The sequence below is a fragment of the Pavona decussata genome, unplaced genomic scaffold (genome assembly GCF_977016875.1).
Source record: "Pavona decussata unplaced genomic scaffold, jaPavDecu1.1 SCAFFOLD_67, whole genome shotgun sequence".
NCBI lineage: Eukaryota > Metazoa > Cnidaria > Anthozoa > Scleractinia > Agariciidae > Pavona > Pavona decussata.
In genome coordinates, this window is record NW_028145486.1 from 3,948,930 (window position 1) to 3,974,601 (window position 25,672).

General features: G+C 38.3%; 1 protein-coding gene across 2 annotated transcripts; it reads right to left on the minus strand.

Moving 5' to 3' along the window:
* Positions 1-2,355: 2,355 nt before the first annotated feature.
* LOC146478166 (uncharacterized) lies at positions 2,356-25,632 on the minus strand. Of its 2 annotated transcripts, none has more exons than XM_085112892.1 (16): positions 25,057-25,632; positions 19,558-19,731; positions 19,156-19,287; positions 17,965-18,060; positions 16,893-17,007; positions 16,643-16,707; positions 14,923-15,090; positions 14,370-14,461; positions 13,408-13,533; positions 12,083-12,330; positions 10,970-11,233; positions 9,831-10,593; positions 8,972-9,275; positions 8,058-8,188; positions 7,472-7,553; positions 2,356-7,016 (listed from the first exon to the last, which is right to left on the minus strand). In XM_085112892.1, exons 1-16 carry the CDS (start codon positions 25,630-25,632, stop codon positions 6,588-6,590), a joined length of 3,765 nt encoding a protein of 1,254 aa, XP_084969018.1. In that variant the 3' UTR covers positions 2,356-6,587. The 2 variants fall into 2 exon arrangements, with proteins under 2 accessions (XP_084969018.1, XP_084969016.1); XM_085112890.1 differs by having other exon boundaries at positions 12,077-12,330.
* Between the last annotated feature and the right edge of the window lie 40 nt (positions 25,633-25,672).

The following is a 25,672-nucleotide window of genomic DNA, read 5'->3' on the forward strand; positions in this document are numbered from 1 at the left end:
GCGAGACGCTCATTGGTCCAAGCAAACAAAAGCGCAAAACAAAGGGAAAGGAATGTATGTCGGCTTGAAGCAGCCGCGTGGGGACGGGGAGCGTTGCGTGACTCCGGCCCGAGCGCCTGCGAAGGAGACTAGGTCGGGATTTGGTCGGGATACATTTGTATTTGATCAGGGACACGTGACCAAGAATCAACCAATCACACTGCTCGCTTTGTTGAGTGAAAGTCTAGGTATAGAGAAGATATCCATTCAGGGGTATCGGCTACATACTGTTGAAATCATCTTTCTCTCTGATTTACCACTGGCTTTAGGCTGACTATTTCAATGCACGTTATTTGTAATGCATTATTTGTATAAAATAATGAGGTACTCGATGAGGGTGCGTGTTAGCTACTCCACAAGGTTCCAAACACAATTTTAGGTAAGCTTAAATTGGATTTGTTTCTTTAGACTTGGTGTTACGAATTTGTTTGGTATTCTGCGCTAATCAATTCGAACTTTCATCTCCCCCTCCCCCTCCCCCCCCATGCCAGGTGTTCATGTGCATTTGACCATTTTCCGTGGCTGGGAATAGAGCAGTTTGATGCAAAACGCCTTCCAGAGGGCGGGGTGGGTAAAATGGAATTTACACCTTTCTTCCTGTCTGGTAGGCTCGATTTCCAGCCGTTTTGGGAGTCCGGTATCGCGGGCTCCCAAAACGGCTGGAAATCGAGCATACCTGACTGGCGGAATACGAGTGGTTCCTGCCCCATAGTCGAGTTTAGGGAAAAAATTGTCGCTTTTGTGAGCGATTGGCTCACCAAAAATGGTCTCCAGAACCTTAGCCTGCGTAGCAAGCGTCACGCCGTACAAACGAATCTGACCGCGCGAAAATTGGGGCGAGAGCGAAAAATCGGCGGATAGGGGTGGGAGTGGGGAGGTGAGGGAACGCTTGCCCGAGGCCGAAGGGCTCCCTCGCCTCCACACTCCCACCCCCGTCCGCCGACTTTTTGCTCTCGCCCCAATTTTCGCGCGGCCAGAATGCGGAAAAATTCCTTCGTACGGGAACGTCCCCGGGGAGGGGGGGGGGGGGTACTCCCATAAGTGGGCTATATAGGTATGTGCCGCGGGATAGGGTATGTTTTTTGACGTTCTCAGTCCTTAAATAGGGTATCATTTTTTCCTCATTTATCAACGCGTTCCTGGATTAGTCCTTAGATAGGGTACCTAAATTGTATCAGTTAAATTGAAGCTTGTAAGCGCCACGTTTTACGAAAAAGAAATGGGTTTTTAAAACTGAAGTGTCCGCTGAAGTATAAGAAAAGCGATTTTCATAGAGATTTGTGTTTATCCGTGCACATTAGCCGTTGTTTGGGTCCCTTGAATAGAGTGTCATTTTTCGGGTTCAGTCCTTAAAAAGGGTATCCGTTATCCCTTCCTTTATCCTTAAATAGGGTCAGGGTTCGAGAACCTTCGCGGCACACCCCTATCGAAAATTTTCGGGAGCACCCCCCGCCCCCTTCGGGGGGGGGGGGGGGGAACGCTTGCTACGCAGGCTACCAGAACCTTTCCAATGTTTTCGAAGGTATGTATAGAAAATCTAATTGAATGTGAATAAACCAGTTACCAAAAATTGGAACATTTGTTTTTGGGGAGGGGCATTTGATCGTCAAATTCGGCGCTAGGGTTGGGCATTTGTATCGCTCTTTGGTCCAGCGGGACGAGAATTTGAACAAGCCAGTTTTCAAAAGTTCAAATACCAGCGGGGATGTTGAAGTTTCCAATTGGTCGGCGCATTATGCCGCCAGAATTTCATGGCAATTTCCACGTTCAATGTACCTTTTGCCGTACACTGAATGCTGCTAATGCACCAAACGAAAGATATCAAGTGATTTTCTCAAAGAGAAAACATTTTACCATAATCAGTCTCTGGAAAATATTCCGAGATACAAGGGAATTTGACAAAAACTAAGTTGCCATCCACGTCCACCACAAGCCAAAGACCCTTACGTTATACATGTAGTTTCAGGGCACTGGTTACAGGTCCTTTGTACTAAGTCAGAAGACCCATCCCACACCCCTTAAACAACGAGATGAAATACTGAAGATACAGGAGCACATCAAAATTGCCGAACAAGCCAAATTTAAAAGCAACATAGTTGTTTTCAAAGTGCAGTAGAAAATAGGTGACATGGCGTCTTAACTAAAGCCTCCCATATGACTGGGGATACCTCGCTCGTAAGCGGACATCAAATCGGCATGGTTCCAGCTACACACAGGACTACATTTCTCACCCTCTATAAAGGACACCTCTCCTCTTAGCGTTTAATATTGTCCCAAAAATGGATTTAACTGTAATAAAACACACCAAGTTATACATACAGCAAAAGTTTTTTATTCTTTGACATTTTTTTGCAACAGACACAAGGTCCGACTAACAATAACAAGCTTATTAAAGGGCGGCATAAAATAATATATTTAATATATTATCTATTCTGGAGTAGAAGTATTCCACACAAAAGGACCGAATCATACAATCAATCTGGCCCCGGTGGTTCAAAGACAATGTATCTCTATCCAGTGGATAAATCTCTATCCAGCCGGTACAATGTACTTCAACCAATACATTTTATCCACTGGATAGCGAGTTAACCACTGGATAAAGTTATATGCTCTTTGAATAACTGGGGGTCTGAAAGTTAGCTCCGGAACTGAACATGGCCTTACTGCAGACTCATTTGTCAGCGGGACGGTCACCGAGCGACCAAACCGATGACTGAGTAGTCTCCACTGAGTACAACATTGACATGCGCTATAGGGAGGAAACTTCATAACAAATCACGACCTCCTTGATCTCATTTTTTTTTTTCTGATTGACAAAGATCTGGCACAATAGATTTTGATAATCATGCAAATAAAGTATATTTTCTTCTGATAATTCTAAGAAAAACACAAATTTTGAGAAAATCACAACTAACAACATAATTAAACAACAGAAATGGAGAAAAGCTGAGAATGAGATTATTTCAAAGAAATTATTGCACTGAATAAATCGCGCGAATACTTCATTTTTTGACCAATGGCGTCCGGCGCTCAATGGGCAGTCACACAATTGGGTGACGGAGTGGAAATGAAAATGATCTCATAAATTCTCTTCTCCTTGTGATAATAATAATAATAATAATAATAATAATAATAATAATAATAATAATAATAATAATAATAATAATAATTGTTATTATTATTATTATTATTATTATTATTATTATTATTATAAGCAAGTACTTATTTAGTGCAACATATTCTACATGTAACAGTTCATGGTGCTTTACAATACTTAAAAATAAGAAAAACAAAAAATCACAAATTAAATTTACAGGTCATTGATGCTACAGGAAAAATCTTACTTATAGTAGCAATTGACAAACTTTAAGGAAAATATATGCAAAACTCTATTTGATGTTAATTAGCAGTAAATGTGGTTTAAGATCAAGTAACAAGCGATCTCTTTCTCCTGGTAAAATATTATAAAATGTAACCCGTGGTTAATTAAATAATGATTATACTACATATTCTACTGTCCACAATAAAAAAAGGCATTCTTAACGACCCCATAAAATAACTACTAATTATGCCCTGCAACATAGATAACTATGGCTCCTTTGAAATTAAATATTAAAGAAAAAATAAGGCAAATAACTGCCATTTCGAGGTCTAGCAGAGGGCTGGTTCAATTTATAGAGTGACACCACCATATGAAAGACTACATCAACATAAGTTATTTGACCAAGTTTGGTGCTGTTTAGTTGAGAATTCTTATAAAATTTCAGTTGTAAAACCCTGTCATTTAGCTACAATTTCAAGGAAACTGAATAAAAGGGGAAGTATCACGCAAATTTGCTGTCATTTCAAAACTCAAAAATGTTTGTTTGTCTTAATCACCCCAGTGCAATAAAACTGTCAATTAGTGCCCATGGCCAGAGACAGAGTAGGTCGGTAGGGATTGAAACTTGAAAAATGTTAGACTAATGTTTTTCAAGTTCTCGCATTTTTGTTTCTAAAATGCGCTAGAACAGATTACAAGTTGTTCCTTTCAAGAATTGAGTTGATTTCTTTCCGCTCGTCATTCTAGAATTATTTCACAGCTGATTGAAGGTCATATTTCATCATTTTTAACAAAAGATACAAAAAACCCTGATACTTCCCCTTTAAATATCACTAAGTTTACCATTTTTTAGTATACCACAGAAATAACAAATATTTTGAGAGTTTATATGGTTTTGTTAATAAATTATTGGTTAAAATATACAACTTGACCCAGTCCCTACTCAACCTCAAAATGGCAGCCAATAACTGAGTCTTGTGACATCCTCAGATTCCACTGAAAATATTAAACCTTCAAACCCAAAATTATATCAGCAAGTACATTCTCCTCACCACCATCAGATCTTTCTTATGCTGCTAGTTGGAAGAATTTGTTTGGTGATCATTTTCTTTATTTTCCCAACCTGCATGTTTTAGTTAGTACTGTAGTGATATTGTAAGGAGAATTCATATGCAGAGCACTACTGGGACTCAAAAGATTAAACAACGGAGACCTCAGCACATTTAGCTTATATATACAAAAAAAAAAAAAAAACTTGCTGGACCAGAGACAAACCCTTGCTCACATTAAGTTTCTTTTGAATCTTTGGACCAAACCCTAAGTGTGACCATTTAAACAAAGCTTCTGAGTAATACTTTCCTATTCCTGTGTAAGATATTTTACTGTGGTTCCTGGTTCCACCTTTTGAGTCTGTGGATTAAGCCCTTTCAACTGTGTCCATCCAGTAAAAGCCGTTGAACAGTGCTGTATAGTGGGGCAGTTTATTGTGCTTTACTACATGGCTTCAAATTTTGAATCTGTGGATGAAATCTTTTGGTGTTACCATTCAAATGAAAAGCTACTGAGCAGTATTTTCCTGCAGTGCTGCTTGTTTTGCAACAGCTTGCAAGTTGAAATTTCATTTTGAGCTAAATTTAGGTCACGTTTGACCATTTTCTGGAATAAGAATAGACAATATAAACCTCTAGAATCCTTGCTTTACATAACGTGGAAGACGTACCTGCACATGTTTCCTGACAAACAAGAAATTCATGGGTCACTTTGTGTTCTGGTAACAAGGGGTTTTTGTAATAATTTAAAAACTTTCTTATTCCAGAATATGGCCAATCAAATACACCCTTACATTGAGCCATCTCGAGTGTAAAAAGGTTTATACCTCGACATCTTGAAACCTATATAATTATATGAAGCTTTAAAGTTTTAACTCGAAAAGATGAAGATAAATTTGGTATTTGGGTAGGGTATGGATCATATTAAAGTTAATGGCAAAACACAATTAATGTTAATAAAAACAATTCAAAATTAATACCCAAGATCAAAACTCTTCTTTGTAAATTTAAATAACTGCAAAATAATAGGAATCCCACTACTAATTTTCTAAGGCTACCTGGTTCGCCAGCGCTCCAAGCAACTATTTAACCCTAAAAAAAGCAGAATGTCCTTGCAACCAAAACATAGTATGTACACAAAAATTGCACCTTCAAAGCCTGAATCTTCAGGCTCCTTGGTCAGCAGTTGGTTGCCTGACAACCAACCACTGACAACAAGCCTTGAGGCTTTGGGTATAAGATTGTAAAGATAAAGTGTTATAAAGAGCTCTTAGTTTGGCAAGGGATTGGCTCCTTATCAAGAGAAAAAAAAGTTTATAAAAAAATTAATGACATTCCTTTTGACCTTACTTGTCCAAAAAATAATGCACTGACATTATTCTAATGTTGCACTCTGTTTCTTAAGTAGTCTTAAAACTAAATTACTATATGTTTGCTTTAAGCATTTAACTTCATACAATCTTTCCTAATTTTTCATAGAGTTTATATTGAATAGTGGATGTAATAATATCGTTAAACATTGGTATTTTAAGCCTACCTGCTTTCAAAAACAGCTACAATACTTTGAATACTTTTACTTCAAACAGAGAAGTGCAATCATACTTTGAATCAGTTGTCATAGTACTTCATTATACAAAGCCTGTTACTACTGCCAGGCCACAAAATTTTGCAGTGCAATGTAGCACATAGATATGCGTTTAAAAAAAAACCCATTAAAACAAATGCAACTTTCTGCATCTGCACCTAAGTAGCCAAACAACGCATTGCCAGTATACTTTCATAACTCCCTCACAGGCTGTCATTCGAATTTCCAAGGGGGAGGGGGGATAACAAAAGCCAAAGCTTTTAAAGGAAAGTGAAAGCTACATTGGAATTTCTAAAGATTGGGGGGAGGGGTAGGGGTAGGGAAAAACATTCTGTGGGAGAGGCATGAATGCATCCTGGAACAACAAAATAAATTCAACACAACAAGTTGGATAGATACCCTTTGAAACTGCTGTCCTAAGTGAAACTAAATCAGATGAATCATTTAACTCCCTCACCAAACATACAAACAAACAAGCAAAACAAACACCCAGTTGAAAAAAAAAAAAGCTTTCTTTTACCACATATTTATAGAGCGGTTAAACTTTGTAACCCACAACTCCTCTCTCAAGTTTTCCTCTCTCTTCTTGTTTCTAAAAGTGTGGGTTAGAGTTGTGATGTGACCCATGTCCCACTGAATAATGAGAAGGTACCTGCAGATGACCATGAGGGACTTGTTGACCATGTTTACGAAAACCTGTAAGGACAGGTTGAAATGCAGATTGTCCGCCCGTTGTCCCACGACCTCTCTGTAAATTTCCAGGCGTTCCATATTGCACATTATCAAATGCCCGCTGGCGCTGGAGGTTTGAATGATACCGAATATAGGAGGGGTGGGGATATCCTGATGCTGCAGGTCCCCTCCCCTGGGGCCTCCAGTTCTCCCTAGGGAGGAAGGGATCACTGTAGTGCTGTGCTGGGAGCGGGGCTCGGTGGTGAGATGGCCTAAAAGTGTCTTCTGTTAATGAAGCTGTCTTGGCCCACAACAGGGGTGGGGAAGATTCTCGAGTTGGCCAAGGATTCTGAGAAGAGAAAGATAGAACACATTTTTAATGCATTAATTGGATATTTCTCAGTGTTTAGGAAGCTATTGTGCTGTGGTGTTCTAGGATTTTGGTTAAGACAAAAAAAGCCTCTTGAAGTAAAGGCTTTAGGGTACTGCACATGTCAAGACAAAAAGGAAAAACTAAGGCTTGAATGGGATTCAAACATATGACCTTTACAATACCAACTGTAAAAAAAATGTAAAATGTAAATGAAATTGTAAGCTTTCAAAGGTGTCCGTGCATTCCAGGTCGGGATAAAAAGGGAAAAAATGGCAGCACATTGTTGAGGGTGTTCATGATATTTATACACGTAACTGTACAATATTAACAAGAAATATTTCGCTATTTGAAGTGACGATCAATTTACTAAAATGGCACTAATTTTACATGTTCCTGATACTGGTACAAAGTCTTTAATGTGAGTTAGTTACCGCTTGTGCCAAGTCCTCTGTGCTCCATGGTTTCCCAACATTTGGCATGAAGGACAAGTTTTCACCATGCATTGCATCACAACTGAAATAAAAAAACCTCACTGTTAGATGTCATTCTTGTAGGGTGTCATGGCTAATGGCACAAATTGGCAAGCAGTTTGGTTCAAAGCAAAAAATACTCCACAAAGACTTTCCATGACACATGCTGATATAGTTCTCTGCTCATACTGTTCAAGTTCCAAGACTAGGGTTTTATAGCAAGACTACAGGACAAAAAATCACGTCAAATCAGCACTTTGAGTGTGACCAGACACACTGCACATTGTGGTTTTCTTGTTGCTAAAAAATCCAATTTGGATACATGTAGCCTTGAGATATGAAGTACAATTTTCAAACAATTCATGCGATGTTGCATCAAGAGCAGCATTAGCTGGTTCATGATTACTTATTCATGATTTAAAGCAGACCAATAGGCTATCAAAATTAGGTAATATGAACAGGACGACCGGACTAATGGAGGTTTCACCCATTACTTGGTGCATAAAAGGGTCTGTAATAACAGGATGGGTATAAAGCACAGTAATACCTTCCTCCTCTTGCAGCAGCCAACATGTCAGGACCAGTGATGCCAAGCCCAAGTGAAAACACAGTCTTGCCGCGGCCTGAAGTGTCAGTGTTCAGTGCTTCGTGGGACTGATTCCAGTTGCTACCAGAGGCCTAAAGATCAAGTCAGAGAAGATACAGCTTTTAGTCAAAATGTTGGCCCATTCTCATTAAACAGAATCATTTCTTACAGCGGTTACCAATAGCACGCAGCCTATCGCCTTCAAAAGACTCCGATAAAGTTGTGTTTTGGTGGACATCAATCAAAGGAAAGCCGTTGAAATTGTTTTGAATTCTGAGAACATTTCAAGGCAACAGAACGAAGAAATTTACAGTTTTATCCGCTGACAGATGGTAAACTTTATGAAAGTTGATTTCCAAGACAGATTATCTAAAAAATGCACCAAAACGCAACTTTATCCTACTCTTTTGAATGCCATAGGTCGCATGTTATTGGTAACCGCCGTAATATGCATTCGTGGAAATTTTGAAGAAAGAGAGTTTTGCAGCAGACAACAATGGATAAGACTTCTTATTTTGCTTGCTCGATGACAAAATCAGTTGAGAAGAATCTTTCTGCAAGGACACCATGTCCAAGCACATTTCTACTTTGTTTCTGAATTACAGATGACTGTAGAAAATAAAGAGTGATAAAGATGACCAACACTATATGCAGCCTTTATTGTTTCACAGGGGGAAGGGAGGGGGTTCTTACTTGAGGATTTACAGAATTGAATTTAATCAGACACTTCTGAAACAAGTAAGACAATCCTCATTGTTATTTCCAGATGTGATACAGAGACAGATCTAAATTCTGGCTGCTGCAGGTCTTTAGACTCTGGAACTACTGTAGTATAGTTATGAAAATCAATACATTATAACAAAAAACATTCTTACACTAGGAATGTTCGCCCACACTGGATTGCCGTGGATGCTGCTCCCATAACTTGACCACTTCAAGCCAAGGTCAAGAAGCCCTGCGCCTGAATTGCTTGGCAGTAGGCTCTCATTCAGGCTCTTGGCATCTTCATTGTCCTCGTCATTCTTGTTGTTGCCAGGGAAATCTGACAAGGACCAGCAGCTATGGTATAGTGTGTCCTGAGAGCCATGGATATCTTTCTTGCATAGTGTTGAGCCTTCAGGATTGGTGTTAACAGCGTCAGAACAATCAGATGGAGGACTGGCTTTCTCCCACACACTCCTATTGGAATCAAAATTGTCAGCACTTCAGCCAAAGTCAAACCTCTCAAATGCAGACTTAAGGGTGTCCACTTACATGACATATCAAATTAATGCACAATTCATCAGTGAAAAACAGTGGAAGCTGCATTACTTTCTCCTTCTTCATGTAAGGTATGACATGTATGATTGACAGAAGTGTAACTTACAGATCACTCAGAGGAGTTTTGAGTTGAAAAGTCATGTACTGTAGCAATGGAATTGACACTAAATTAAACATCTTGTTGAATTTTGACCCTAAAATGTACCATTAAAACAATTTCCATACATGTTCAGGTTTACACAGCCAGGGAAATGGACCATACACACTATTAAAATAATTTGTATACACCCCGCTAATTTGCCACTTTTCCCTGCCGAGGTCAGCAGTCAAACTAAGAACTACATGTACTGCATTGATACATAGAGTACAATGAACTTAAAGTTAATCAGTCACTGACTGAACATAAGGTGTCTGCCAGTGTCTCATTAAATTTTAGTCCATCATACTTTCACATACAGTGTAAGGTGTCCATACCTGAGGCTCTCGCTAATGGATACTGCTTTGTCATCATCACCTTCCTCAGAGCTGACGGTGACGAGCATGGGACTGAGCATCTGGTCCTCATTTCCAGTGCTCACCTTGGCAGCTGTTTCTATTTCTGACAAATTTCCTGCATTCCCATCATTTGCACTGGTCACATCTTCCTCCAGTTGCTGTGAAGGTGATGGTGGTGGTGGTGATGATGGTAATGCCTGTGGAGTGGTGCTCTTCTCCTTGTCATCAATATCATCATCAAGTTTACTTTCACTATCACCTTTGGTGCTGTCTTTTGACATTAGCTGGCTGTCCTGTTCACTGGAGACTGAAAGCAGACTACTCCCATCTCCTTCCTGATCCTTGGCATTTGCAGGTTTAACAAACAAAATTGGGCAAACTTCAGTTGTTGGAGAGGTCTGCGTCTCCATGGAAACCATTTCTGTTAAGGGAAGCTTCATATCTTTTGAAGAATCTGCAGCTACGTCAATAGCGCATGATGAATTTTCCTTAGTTTCTGACCGGCTGTCTGATAGCTTTGCATCATGAGTGGTTCCCTTGTTATCAACCTGTGTGACACTGCTTAGGGCCACACTATAAATACTTCCCAGGCCGCTATCAATCGGTGTCATGTGACTTTCTGCCATGCTGGTATTGGTGTCGTCTTCATTCAGAAGTCGAAGTTTGATTGGTGCACCAGAAAGGAAGTTGATTACTTCTGTGAGTTCCTCTTGAGAAGCTAATGACAGTTCACTCTGAGAAACTGAAAAAGTACAAAATAATATTATTTACTATCAATCAGGACATGTTCCCCAATAAAAAAAAAGTTAGCAGACTGAATCTTTTCATTGCAGGGGTTTCATTCTAGGTGCTGGGCATCAGGCAAATTGATCCTTTATGAACATGACTGTACCAAGCTGCTTTAAATGATCCCACTAAAGTTTTCACAATATAACATATCAAGTTAGCTATTTTACCCAGGTGCACTAATCGACAATGTATTACCTGCCTGTTCATGCTAAGTTTTGTTTATGTGCAGTTTTGTCTACCTACTTAAAATCCTGTTGCTCTTTGAACATTGCAATTGATTCCACTTGTTTACAAGCAAAATCAATCTTCATCAAATTAGATAAACTTACTTTGCATAGTTGGTTTAAAAGTTGGCAATGGAAACTGAGGAACTGATCTGGACCAATCACTTGGTGATGAGGGGTCGTCAGCCTTGCAGTCTTCATCAGCGATCTTTCCTGGGATGCTGCTACTACCTTCTGGGACCATGGACTGCTCTTTAGCTCTCTTGGCCCAGTGTCTTGGGCGTGGTGGAGGAAGGGGTGCAGGGTCATCAATGTCGGTGTCATGATCGTCGCCCGTGTCAGTACTAGAGGCTACGGAAGTTCGGTAACCTGAAGAAAGGAATGTAGTGTTAATGCCTGTTTAAGAAAGTGTTAATAACTATTTTATCTGACCAATTACAACAAATATACACTGAACCTGAATCGAACAAGTGAACAACGAATGCATGCATAAGCCAAATCACAAGTGATTTAAATTTCAGCTCAACCAAGAGACATGTTTGTTGCAGGGATATAGCTAAGAAAACCCTCAGTACTAAACAAAGCTGGCTCCTTTGGACTATGGACCTTTAAAATCAGCATCAAGTATTTGTGTTCTGTTGAAATTTCAGCCGGCGATAAGATCTCTTTCAGATGGTGAAATTTTCCCAGTAGCTCGCTCTTACTGACATCCCTGGTTGGGCACTGCTGTCCATCATCTTCATAATCAATTTCAAAAAGGACATTGACCAATTTTCCTTTTTTCTGATATTGGTTGTCATGGGAAAAATATGATTGACAGCAATGTAAAACACAAACAGCTGGGTTTGGACATCAAAGTTTATATGACTGTTATTGAAAGGGATGTCAATACCATATTAACAAAGGAAAGGTTAGACAGGTAGAGCAGTGAAAAGGCAGACAATGTAAAGTGTAAATAAAATAGTTATGGTATTGAATGTACTAATTTACCCTCCAAGAAGTTTGTGGCCGTGGCTTTAGTGCTCTTTACGTCAAGGTGAGGGGGGGGGGGGGGGTTACCTACCTACCCCCTCCCAGGCTAAGCAGCTCCCAAAAGTAAAGGCAAAATAGGGTTAAACGGAAGGTTGATAGTCGTAGGAAAGCAGCCAGACTAACTGACAGATTGAGTAAACATAACTTCACAAATTAAATTTAAAAAATAGCAGCAACTACCTGTACCTGTTGATTCATTTCTAGTGCCAGCACCAGATACGGCATTCAGATTGGTTGCGTCAACAACAGTATTTGGGTTGCTGAGTGTCTTGGAGGCTACTGACTTCCGTGAGAATATCTTAGATGTTGCTTTCGAGAAGGTCTTTCTAAAGCTCTTGTGCTTGGGGAACTGGGAAGTGTCCAGTTTGGTTAGCAACGGCGGTGACTTGGAGAGGTCGCGCCGCTTTATATGAATGGCAGGCAGAGGTCTTTCCCTGAAGAGAGAAGTCACAGAATTCTTAAAATTGTTTGGAAGCTGCACACGACATGAAAGACTCCACGTTCTCCCAATATATTGAGCAAACTTGAAGAAATGGGTGTCTTAACTGCTGATAGCAACAAACAGTTTTTGCTACATTATTCCTCGCGAAGCGAGGTTAATAAATTCATCGGGCCGAGCCCGCCCGAGCGGAGCTAAGCCGCGCAAATTTTAGCGAAAAATATATTTATATATATATGTGTGTGTATATATGTTTATATCTTTGAAGGTGTCCGCACTGTTGCCTGGCAACAGTGAAAAACAAAGTATGAATGACGCCAGACTGTCTGGTGTCGTCTGGAGCAAAATTTGGATACATCAGAAAAAATATGCGTGCATGATCAAATTTCAACTGCAATGTTCATCAATATTCACTGGATACAGAACAATCCCTCTCCAGAATCTTTTCCCTTTCTTTTAGAAATCTTTTTTGTGCAAGATTGCATTGAAGAAATTACCCGTTTTATGGCCGCGGTAAAAAAAATTTTCCGTGGGAAATAAATTCATCGCACACGACAGCGCTGCGCGCCCGTTGTACATTACGTCGCGTCAGAAATAGATTTTCAACCGCAAACTAGCCTGTGGAACTACGAAAAGACGGCATGCTTATCAAAAAAAAAAAAATACCTATGCCCCTTTTGATCTCCTCATTTGATGCTACAATACGAGTAAAGAGGGCTTTCCACCCAGCCCCAGCTTCGCGAGGTTTTGCGAGTCACGTATTTCTAGTATAAATTATCACAGATGCCATAAACAGTAACAAATAAACAAATAAAATTATTATGATAGAATGAATGATAAGCCAGCTGTACTCTCTCTTTTTCGTACCAGCAGTGATAATTCAACTTAAAGTAAAGTTACTATGAATCATTGTATGTAACATGGTCCCTTTGAAATCTGTGAATAAAATCCTAGGGTGATTACCATTTAAATGCAAGTTGTTTAAAAGTACTTGAATGTATTATAGAGTCCTAAAGTGTTCAACGTCCCAATATTAAATTTGAAAAACTATAAGATCTGATAAATAACTCACTTGTCTTCCAGATAATCCATCAAACTAAACTTAGATGTATAAAGAGCATCAACTGTTCCCAGAGGAGAAGGTAAGTCCAGATCTTTCAACAGACAAGAAAAGGTGGAGGCATCTTCTGTGATGACCCTATACAGCAATTAACCAAAAGAAAAAGAACATAACCATACAGTGGATGACTGGTTTCCAGACAGTTAAAACTGAGAAAGAATCTAATTAGCCGGTTGATACTCTTGAGCGAAACAAGCATCCGTTACATGTACGTGTAGCCAGCTGGCTCACTTTCCAGGCCACAGGAAAAGAGCTGACTAACAAAGGAGATGAGGGGACTCAAAACACTAACGTTGTTCATTCCATCAAAGACAGCACAGGCTGCTTCACTGTATATCTATCTGAATTTTTGAAAAGGTGGCTGATGAAAAGTCAAATGTTTTTTATGAAATGACACTGAATTCCTCTTTTTGTAGCCCTGAGAAGGTTCGAATGATATGAAAGAGAGTAAAAAGGAGAAAGAAGAGAGTGGAGACAGAAAAAAAGACGACGCAACATTTTGTTTTTAAATTTAAATGGCAAAAAAACATTCACACTGCACTCTTAAAGACAGACTTGAGTGGGCCTGTTTTCAAAAATCCAGGTATATATAATTTTATTACACAGAAAAACTAATGCGGAGAGATTTCGACGTTTCGATGACATCCTGTCATCATTATCAAGAAAATGAAGAAAATTTACATAAGTAAGTAGACAAAACTAAACTGAAAACAACCACCATTATCATTTTCTTGATAATGATGACAGGATGCCATCGAAACTTCGAAATCTCTCCCCGTTAGTTTTGCTGCTTAATTAAATAACAAAAGTCAATCTTATACATATAATTTTATATTATGGCAAATGTGATAAATCAAATTTACAATCCAACAACTGCATTGATGATGACAATATGATAATGACAGCGTACTTACCATGTGGTAGAGACTTCCACGTGGATGGATGTTCCCTTTACGTACACTTGGGCCAGCCGAGTGGTTTTCTCTTTACCTGGTTTGGCGGTCACCTAACAAAATAACAAATTGATGCAAATGGCATAATTTGAGTACAATAGCTACGCTGTGAAGGATTGCTATCTCACATGCATTTGAGAGGCAGTGGGGATGGGGGGAGGGGAGGGGGGCAGAGGCAAGGTCTGAACTAGAGACTTTCATACTGATCTAAAATTGGGTGTCCAAAGACTAAAGGAAGCATGGGTTATAAAATGGATAAGACAAGATTGATCCAGATCAAACTACAATTATTATTATTATAAAAATTAATTTCCTTTCATATGCAAACAAAACTAATTTTCACATGAAAAGCTTTGTGCACACTCAGCCTCGCTTTTGTAATGAAGTTCAAGGCAACTCAGAAATGGCCTATTAACATGTTATATTGGCAAAGCTTAGAAAAACTCAAATGCATGAGTAATGAGGATAGTTATTGAAGTAGAAGGCGAAGGTGAACAAAGAAATGGTTACTCACCAGGTGGGCTCTGCCAAACAGAAGTTGCACAGCAGTTTTTGCTGCAGAGCTGGACACTGGAGAACAGGCCTCATACAACACCATCAGCACAAACATGTCCAGAGTCTCACGGTTAAGGGGGATGTCATTCTGCTTGGCTACAGAGCTAACAAGGTCTCTGATACAGTGCTGTGTAAAGTAAAATACACTCATTTTATTAAAAGTCACATTCAGGGATTTCATTAACCCTTTAACCCCTAAAGCAAAACGACATTTTCTCCAGATCCAAGACTACAAACTCAATGTCCATGTATGATATACCATTTTAAAGCTACTTATGAGTGTATTTCATAACTGATATAATTATGAATAAGCAAAGTTATGGCTTTGAGATAAATGGCCTTAAACGCAAAAATTTAAAACCTTAAAAAATGCCCCCAATCCTTGTGTATATTAGGTATACCCCTAAACTATAGCTTATTTTGCAGGTCTCAACATCTTCATTTATGTGAGAGATGTCTTAAGACCCACAACTTCTAGGGGAAAAAAGTTGAAAAGTTATAGGGGTGGTCAACCATATCACATATGGGAGGGGGTTAAGTTTTTATCATTTTGATGAGTAGACCTTCACAAGACCATCTTGGTGTCAAAAATTCATAGAAATCTGTCAAATACTGACAGAGTTGTGGCATTATGTGCCAAACGGCACTCTTAGGGATTAAAGGGTTAAGGCAGTCTTCCAGATAAGAGAGCGGTCTCAGGTCAAAACCCAAGAAAGCTGACTTCCTAACCCAGAAAATTGAATGGTAAACTTGAGAAGATTTGGAGAGAACCTTATCTACTAATCCTTCAAAATCCTTCATTGACTCCCTGACTCTGAAAGTTATCTGGAACAGTGTTAAGAGCCAGGCACCAGGCAAGTTGACCAACTTTGAACACAACTTTGTACGGCTGCTTTTAACAATCTCAACTGACATTTCCCAGAAAATGACATATCCAAGTTGACTAACTTGCTTAGGTGCTCTAATCCCTTGCCTGCCTGTTCAAAGTCTTCATGAAACCCTGTGCGTCTTATCAAATTAAAAACTAAAACCCATCAGAGTAGAGACAAAATAAACAAAACTAAGTTCAAATCATTGTCTGCAGTAGCATACAAACTATGCTGTGTCTTTCAAAGACTACACCAAATTTAAACCAACAGCTTGAATTTTCCTGAAGATGATGCCCTTTTCCCCAAAAGGTCTGGTCTGGCAAGAATAATTATTTTTTGATCAACTCCAAGTACAACATTTGAAAAGCAATGTTACCCTTTGAAAGCGAGGGGGTACCTGGAAAAAAGCCTTAAGTGATTTCTAATAAATTGCTAGATTCTCCTTCTAAATTGCCTTGTATTTGCTTGTGAAACAAAAGGAGAGTTTGATCTTACATGTACATCAAAAGTCACTTAAAGTCTTATTTCATGCCCCCTTTAAGCGAGGTCATATGTGGGCGACAATTTGAAAGAGGTCAAAAAAAGTGCACATTAAGAATGACAGTTGGAAATCTTCTCAACTGTCAATCCTTCTCATTGTTAAGAGATTATAATCTTACCAAGCAAAAGTTACAAATCCATTAAAATGTCTATAAAAATTGTATAATTTACATTTATCTACTGGTGTCATAATTGCTGTACAAAACATGGCAGCTTTACTACTGAAGGATAGTTATCGAAATACACATAAGAGCAAAGTACGATGTTTACCATTTTAGACTTGTAATTATCATTGGCTTTACTTGGAGAAGAGCACACTTCAGTCATAACATAACCTGAAATTGAAACAAAAACATCTAAATATCCCCTTATACAAAGCACATCATCACACAGACAGGCGATGAGATAAATGAAGTGTATTAACCATTATCAAACAGGCACATGTGAGAAAAGAGAAGAATATCAACCATGTTCAAAAATCAACTTGTAACTTAATATAAAATTGTTCAGAGTATCTCACCAATCTTTAGCTGTAATTTGGGAATAAACTTCAGAATCTGTTGTTCCATTTCCTGAGCAGTGGATGCTTCTGTGATACCTCCAGTAGCCATAGCCTCAAGCTCACTACAGCATCCCTGAAAATATGAGTAATTAAATTTACCAAAACATGTTAACACCTGCACTTCCAAAAACAGGTAGTACAGTGTAGCAGGTCTCACATCTTTATATCCATGTATGAGGCCAGATCCAGGAAGAGGGATAAAGGGCTAATGTAACCAACACTATGAGCGGGTGAAATGCAGGACATACTCTCCTATCCTTAGCAGTATGCAGGATGTTTGTCCCATGAACCTAAATGTAGTTTAATGGCTTTAGCCCCACAAGTCTCCTGTAGCTCAGTGGTAGAGCATCCGAACTAGTAATCGGAAGGTCTTAGGTTCAATTCCTGGTAGGAGCACTCAATTATGTTGTTCCGAGTATGCAGGTGTCACTTACTGGATAATACATCATTCTCAGGACATACTTTATTGCACGATCTACTTCTTCTAAAATTTTTATATTTTCATGTTGCAAATCATCTTTTGTTACAACAGAACAAAGTAGGTAGGTAAGTATTACAGAAAATTGAGAATTTATATAAAAAAATACCTTTCTACAACGTTTACGCATCAGAAATTGCAAGTTCTTTCAAACCAGTGCCACTGCTTTTTGCACGATCTACATTGTACTTCTAAAATTTCTCGTGTAGCATCTCTGATCCCCAATAGATTCTTGTGCCAACTGACAGCCCCAATTTTCATAATAAACTGGATCTACCCTGACACGTACATCACCCAGCACAGTTTCTACTGCTGTCTACAGTCCAAAAATAATTTTGTTCTTCCCTGGGATTGAGCATGAGCACATTTCCTCTCATCACAACTTGCTGCTATGTCTGCAAACAAGCTCCTTAGCTTGCACTGATTGGAACTCAAACAATAACCATTACCCTAAGAATAAAGTGTAGTGTTCTAAGTTCCACATTACAGAGCGGAAAGAAACAAGAGAATAGTCTGAACAAATAATTATTAACTAAAAAACAATATTATTACCTTAAGAGCCAGCTCTATTCCTCGGGAATTCTTGTGGAAGCCAGCAGGTATATCTGCTTCTGGTGTAGGTGCTCGTTCAAACTCTTTTTTATAATTCTACAGTCAATGAACCACAAAATTATTTCAAAATCAAAATCAACAATTAATAATATTAACATGCATCGGGGATATGCAGCCAGATTATACAAACATGTACATGTAGCCTGTTGTTTGTGCCAAGCCAAAAAAAAAAACGTACAACTTGCGCCGCCAATAACAGCTATGCCTAAGACCGACATAGGGTTTGTACCCTTTTTCAGAAACAAATTTTCAGGACTTTTCCAGGTCTCAGAAAGTATTTTCAAGGGGCCGTAACACATATTAACTAATTTGTAGTTGTTGGATCCTCCTGGTTGCTTCAAGTGTGATGTCTTTCAAGAAAACTTTTACTACTTCAGTTTACAGATTTCCAGATTTTCCAGTGCAGGATCCCCCACCCTACTTTCCAGTCCTGGAAAAGACCAGACTTAGGGTGCATTTCTTTGGGAAAATCCGATCCAAGATTACTTGGATCATGGTGCATCAAATGAACCGACGAATCCTTACCCAGAGCGGATTCGTCGGTTCCTTTGATACACCATGATCCGAGTGATCTTGGATCAAAAATCCGGATTCGGATTTTCCCAAAGAAACACACCCTAAAATTCAAGTGCTTTCCAGGTTTTGCAGGACTTGTATGAACCCTGTGACATAAGGTCTTGAACAAGTTTCAAAACCCTTTGCCACTTTTGTGTCGTTCATGACAAGTTGAGGGTTTGATTTTGTAGGCTTGTTGTCCGAGTTAAGAGGGTTAATTTGTAAAGAAACTGTGGTGCTGCGTCAGTGGGGGAGGAGAAACCAATGCTTGGTTTTATAACAGAGTTGATAACTAAGGTAAGTTCACCACTGTAAAGAGATTCGTGTGTTGGCGTATTGTGCATTAGCCCTTTGTCAGAGTGAAGGGCTCTTTGTTCTGATGAAAACATCAGCACTTGAATCTTGTTTTTGTTAGGGTGGCTAAATTGCCTAAAACCAAGCAGTCGTTGTCGTCAGAATGTCACACACAAAGTCTTACCATGTTAATCAGCCTTAATAAGACAGTCATATTACAAAGTAAGAACCCGAAAAATAGTCACAACAAAAGCCAGCAACGGGTTAATAAGAGGCCTTTACCTTTAGTAAAGTATTAACTTTTTGTATTAACTCCTTTCTTTCAGGATCAGCCAGTTCACCTTGACCACCCAGTGTTAGGAACTGAAGCTGTTCCCGTGACAACACATTACTCTGACGCAATGCTTGGTTAGACTACAAGGAAAATAAACACATCAAGAGAGTCGAGCAACCTTTGAACAGTGAAATGCAAGGCACAATGTAAAAACTTGACTTTTCTCTATTCTAGCACAAACAAATTGGACATTATCAATACAATACATCACATAAAAAACTGTTTAATTGCTACAAGAACAAATTTGCTTAATTTGAAAAATAATAGTTTTGAAATACTTATTTTTCCATTATGTGTCGTGAAAATTACCATGAAAATCTGTTGATACCAAAGCTAAATGCCATACATACTTGAGCAAGTGAAATCCATGTTGCTGTGGCATCCTTGAGAGCCAGCGTAACTTCTCTGTCCCGCAGATAGTCACCAATCTCATGGAAGCCACCCAATGATGATGTCAAGTCAGCTGACGACATCAAAAAGTCTGCCTGGACTTGCAACAATGATAGGAAGCAAGAGCCTAACATCTAGGAGATTAATATATTCATACTCAGGGTAAGATAGGGTGCCTATTCCAGCAGGGAGGAGGTACCTAAATTTTTTTTACTTCAAATCATGGCCAGATGGTCATTTTAATTTTTGAGGTACATGTAACAAACTTGTAAGTAGTAGCATGTACAAAACTGTTTGCATCCATAGTTCTTGATTTGAATGTATTTACAAAACATTTTCAATTTCAGTGGATACTTATACAATATTATTTGTACAAAAACAGTGAGCGTAGACATGACACACCCAAGGTATTTGTCATTATTGTTTTTCATTTAGTTTGTTTTACATGAATAAGCTTGCTTTGTTTATTTCTGATGATGTTAACACCATTTGTGCCAAAAAGGACATAATCAGGTTTTGCAAAAGTGATCCTAATAGCAACATGGCCCCAAGATGCTATTTTCATTCAATTAGTCTGGCTAATTAAAACAGGGGGGATGTGTACGGAAAGTTCGAGTTTTGGCTGAGAGAGGGGGCGCTTATTTGAGGATTTTCCAGACATGAATATACAGCTTGAGTTCATTTAAATCTGCTTTGCCGCAGTACTATTATTTGATAGAAATTTGAAAAATGTTGACTGCGACAACCCTTGTACCTTTTAAAACAGCGTGTCTGAAAATGTAAGGTCGTTGTAGCCTTGCCTGCCCTGTATCATGTTCTAGTAAGTATTACTTTTGTTTGTTTAGTCAACTGCATCTTTATTACAATGAATCTGTAATGATTGGCTCCATGTCGTTGCAGGCATCCTGCCAACATAACTTATATGCCATGCAACTAATGTTTTCTTTTTTTGTTTCGGTGAAGCTTATAAAATAAAATAAAATAAAATAAAATTATTATCAAATTAATAACAACAAGAATGGCATCTGTTGAAATATTTAAATTCAGCTGGAATGCAAGGTCTAAAGGGTGCAAACAACAGAAATAACAGAAATGAATAAACATGTTTATCCCGTTTCTTTTGCATGTGTCATACGCAACATTTGAGGCTGAATATTAAAGGGGCACAGGCATGACCTGAGGGTACAATACATAAAAAATGGTTTTGGTATCCATCCACTAATGGTAAGGGTAGTTAATTTATTCTTTTCCAATGAAAACTATTGCTGAACATGTAACAGACAGTCTCTAGCTAGCCTGTATTTCTGGTAGGAAATAATTAAAAGATCATCCGGTTTTTCATCAAGGAAGTTAAAATCAAATTTGTACCACCTAATTTTGATAACTCAGCATGATGTATTTTTAGAAAATGTAAAGGACCAGTAAACACACTCAGCAAGATCATCATCCCGGCATGTAAACAGCAGCATGCATATGATCCTACACAAGTCAAATTTTTATTTCTAACGCTCAACGAAGAAGGACTAGATGCACTCTACAATGAGCAAACTAAATAATTTTTAAAGCAATATGAAAAGTTTTAAGATCGCATTTCCCCCCAGAAAATTCTGAGACAAACCCAGAAACTTTCGCAGGTCAGCGTTCCTTCCCAGCTGATCAACTGTTTGACGTTATGGCCAAAAATACATTTACAAAAATCAGTGAAACACACCAATGTTCCAACAGAAATACTGTTGAAATGACCCCAATATTCCCCGGAAGCCTACAAAGAAAATTACTGCCAAGGCTATTCTGTTGATGTTCGCTTTGCCAAATGTTTAAAATTTCCATATAAGCTTAATTTGACCACAAAGAACGTAAACTAGGACAACACACACACACAAAAAAAATTATCAAGAACATTTTCATAGCAAGTACAATGGTGTTTTCAAACAGCTTTATTTATCAAGGTGGTTCATTCAGCTGCCATGCTGATATCCATTGGAGCCCTGATAGAATGACAGCGTTCATTTGAGAAAAAACAAACAGCATGAAAATAATAATACAAGTGCCAATTACCATTTGACATTAATAATGTTTTTATCAACTGAAGCCCACGGCGACATTCATTACAGAACAGTTTTGCTGAATGATTACGATAGCCCAGGATTAAAAAAACTCAAATGTGCCATTACTGCACATTAATTCATACTACTGACAGACAGACAGACACCTGCCCATTTTTTCATTGAATTTTCACTTTCAAGTCAAAACAGGAACTTGATAAAGAACAGTCTTTTAGCACGAAAGTGAAAATTGGGAATCCAACAAGGATGTCTCCCACAAATTTTTAAAAGATTAGGACAGTTTTCACTTATTTTTTTCAAAAAGGGGTTACTCAGACGACATCCTTCCAGCTAAAACCGTGATGAAGAACTACAATATTGCCACTTTCTATGCCCTGAAAAGACACTTATTATGGTATTTGGACAATGAAACATTTTTCTTTTGTTGTTTTATGTAAACACTGTTCAAGTACACAGTGTGTGCTCTTACTTAATTAACAAAAAGAGAAATTTCTGCTTGCTTGAAAGCGGGATGTCAGACAATACATGTTCATGTTAACTTATTTATCAGTTAGGGGTAAACAGTAATAAATATTGCACATCACAATTCTGATGAAGGTTCATTTTAAATTGTTTTCTGTATTCCGTGTGAGAAGGTCAAGTTAAAGCTACATTTAATAATTTTATAAACCAAGCATATTTTCTGTCCTGCCACTATCACTAAAAAGTAATGTTCTGCCATACTTGTAGGCCAAACATGCTATAAAGGTTCCTACTAGACACAGAGCAGTTTCCATTCAAACTTAATCAGGAAAATGCAAACCTGTAAGATCAATCCCATGAGTGGTGCACCTTAGTGGTCCATTTAGCAAATTTGGACTATTTGAGGAACCAGTAAGAAGGCTTCTTCTATTATGGACCTGTTCAGCCTTCTAATAAAGGATAATTATTAACTCGGTAGAAGGTTGTGGAACAAACTATCAAAACCACTTGAACACTTGGCTGAATGACTACAGTTCGAAATTTGAACTTGAGGCAGCGGAATTCTTACCATGTGACAGTGCATTATTACTTTTTGTTAATCACATGATTGCTTCACCCTGATCAGCAACTCAAGTCTCCTTACAATACCACTAGTTAGTCAAATAAACAGGGAATGAGAATGAAGGGCATGATCACCACAGCTAAAATGCCCTCGTGTTCAAGTGTCTCACTGGAGTTTAAAGATTGCCATGCATTGATGATGCAAGCTTCAATAAGCTTTGTGTCCAAGCTGATGCAAGTTCATGTGAAAAAATGAACAAGTCAGCCCTAGAGCTTGAATTACAACCCTGAAGTAGCAAATGTATAAAAATAATTCACAGAAAAGATTCACTCATAATAGTTCAAATTTTAAACCCAAATACTGCTGTTTGAACCTTCAAATTAAGATACTGTAGTTTTTAAATTACATCAAGCAAAACAAACAAACAAAAACAAAACTCTTGTTCCAAAGCCAAAGTTCACACATGCTCATATTACAATCTTAGAAAATTCCTATTCTATGATGTAATAATTATTTTCTGTCCAGATTTCGTTGAGCTTCCTTCAGTGATTCATCCTAAAAGCTACCATAGGTTAAAAATAGTTGTTCTGTACAAAGAAGGACTTGAGGAAAATTTAAATCAAAGCTTAATTCACACTGAAAAACCCTTGTGCCTGAGTAGTTTTCACTCAAGACTTAATGCCATTATTTTAACAGCTATAGCTGGAGATGGAGAACACATTCTTTGTTTTTGAGTATTACATTTTGGTCTCCTTGAGTGAATTTGTAGAAACATACACACACAAAAAAAGACGCAAAAATTAACTTTTGTGCCTTATAACCAAATGATGACCCTATGAAGCCACCTTGAACTTAATTCCCCCAGCTTGAACCAAAATTACAACAAAGGGGAGAATATGTCTTTTCAAGTACTGATCGGGTCTTGGAGGGTTAAATTGGACTTGTGATGATTGAACTTCAACTTGCATTTGCATTCACTCAAGTCCATGTTTTTCTAGAAAATATACCTGCAACTTGCTGATAGCCTGAACTTGATGATTTCTGTCCAAGAAAAACATTCTCAGAGCAAACAAAAGCAGAAGCTGTAGTTATTAAATGGACATGTATGCTGCAAATTTAGATTCAACCATTGCAAGTTTAACTGTACTGACGAGTTTACATTAGTGTTTCCAAGATCTAATGATTATGCATCTCAAAGAAACTGCAATATTGAAATCACCCTTGAAATGATGTCTCTAAACACACCTATGAACATGATATAATCAATGCTTGCTACGAATTATTTATTTCCCAACATTTCTTTTCTTTTCTTGTATAAATTGATCGGCCTTCGCCAGCCCACCTTCATTATAGAGTGGGCTAAGGAAAACAAAACTTTTACAACCTTGGGTTTATGAGTAAAGCTGTTTATGCTACATGTATTTCACTTCCAGTGAAAAATATCCTAGAGAACCCAAACTTTTTCTCCTGCTGTTTTTATGCTTTGTTTTGTTTATTCACAGAAGAGAGATGCCTGAAAGCAATTTGACCATCAAAGGTGCTTTACCTCAATGTTTTGACAGCACACCCACTCAAAACAATTCATTACAAGCCAAGAATGAATGAATCTTATCACCAAGTGACACAGATAAAAAATTCACACAGACAAAAAATAAAAAGACCAACAGACTGTTCCTATGTAGGAATGGTTTATGTTGGAAATTCCCAGTTTAATTTTGATCCTACAATTTTTAAGAGATCATTTTTTTTTTAATGAGACGATGCAATTCAAAACTCTTGGATAGCCTGAAGGAGGTGCCAAAAATGTGGCCTTATCTGACAGCTGCATATCTTTGAATGTGAATTCTTGAGACAGTTCTTGATCGCCAAGAAACTCAAGTTGGCTGGTTTCTTTATTTCTGAGCTTTATTCAAATAAGATTCGGAACATATATATTTAACTTTTGATGTAACGCTTTTCGGAGGGAATTACATGCAACCTTTAAAACTTTATTTTGGGAGTATGACAAAATGATTTTGTCGCTGCTTGACACGACAAAGCCCGAGACATTAGATAATCATCTTAGCATTTCGGTAAAAGGTTAATACGATTTGTACAAAACCCATGTAGTAGTGAAAGAGTTTTAAGCATTTTATTGCTGACATGCATATGTTTGTAAGCTCAACTTATATTATCTTGCCAACGAAAGAAATAGCGAAAGAAATTACACATCGAGAAAATGGGGTATTGTGTTTCTGAACTTCTGAAACACACGATATGACATGACATGGTGGTGGTTTTGCAATAAATATCAACACGTCAGAATGTCACACCGAAGTACATGCAGAATGCTCTAGACAGATGAAAATTTTGATAACAAAACATCTTACCTTCACTCGATTTTCCTCAACTTCGGAAAAGCTTCTATACAACTTCTCTTCCTCAGTTGTTAGCTCTTCCGTCGCAGCACGAAATCTTTGTCTCGTTGTTTTCAGTCTCTTCCCATCGTTATTTACCAAGCTGTCATCTTTTTCTAACACTTCTAGGTTTTCTTGGCACGACTCGTAGTTCTGAACGCTTCTTTTGTGAGCTTCAATCGCTCTTCTAAGTCCTGGCAAAGTCGCCGTGAACTCGCAAAGCGTTCCCAGAATATGACTTGTGATATGAACACTCGACTTGTGTGCGACATGGTCGATTTCTTCCACAACTTGTTTCAGCTGTTGCGAGATTTCTAGAAGCGGGGTTTCTTTCAAAACCGTGGAGAACGCTTCAGCCAGCTGAGAACCTGCCCCGCAGAAAGAGTTTGTGGCATCCAAATAACCAGTGATGAGCTTGTCGATCGTTCCCACATTCGTCTCAAGGTTTTCGACGTTTGCGAGAAGTTTCTGGTGATAGGTGGGAGACTTGCTCGTGTCTCCTTTACTCTCCTTCCATTGGTGATAAGACAAATACCTTACGCTGTCCATATTGTACACCAAAAACAGTTCTCAGCAAGCAAAACATGGG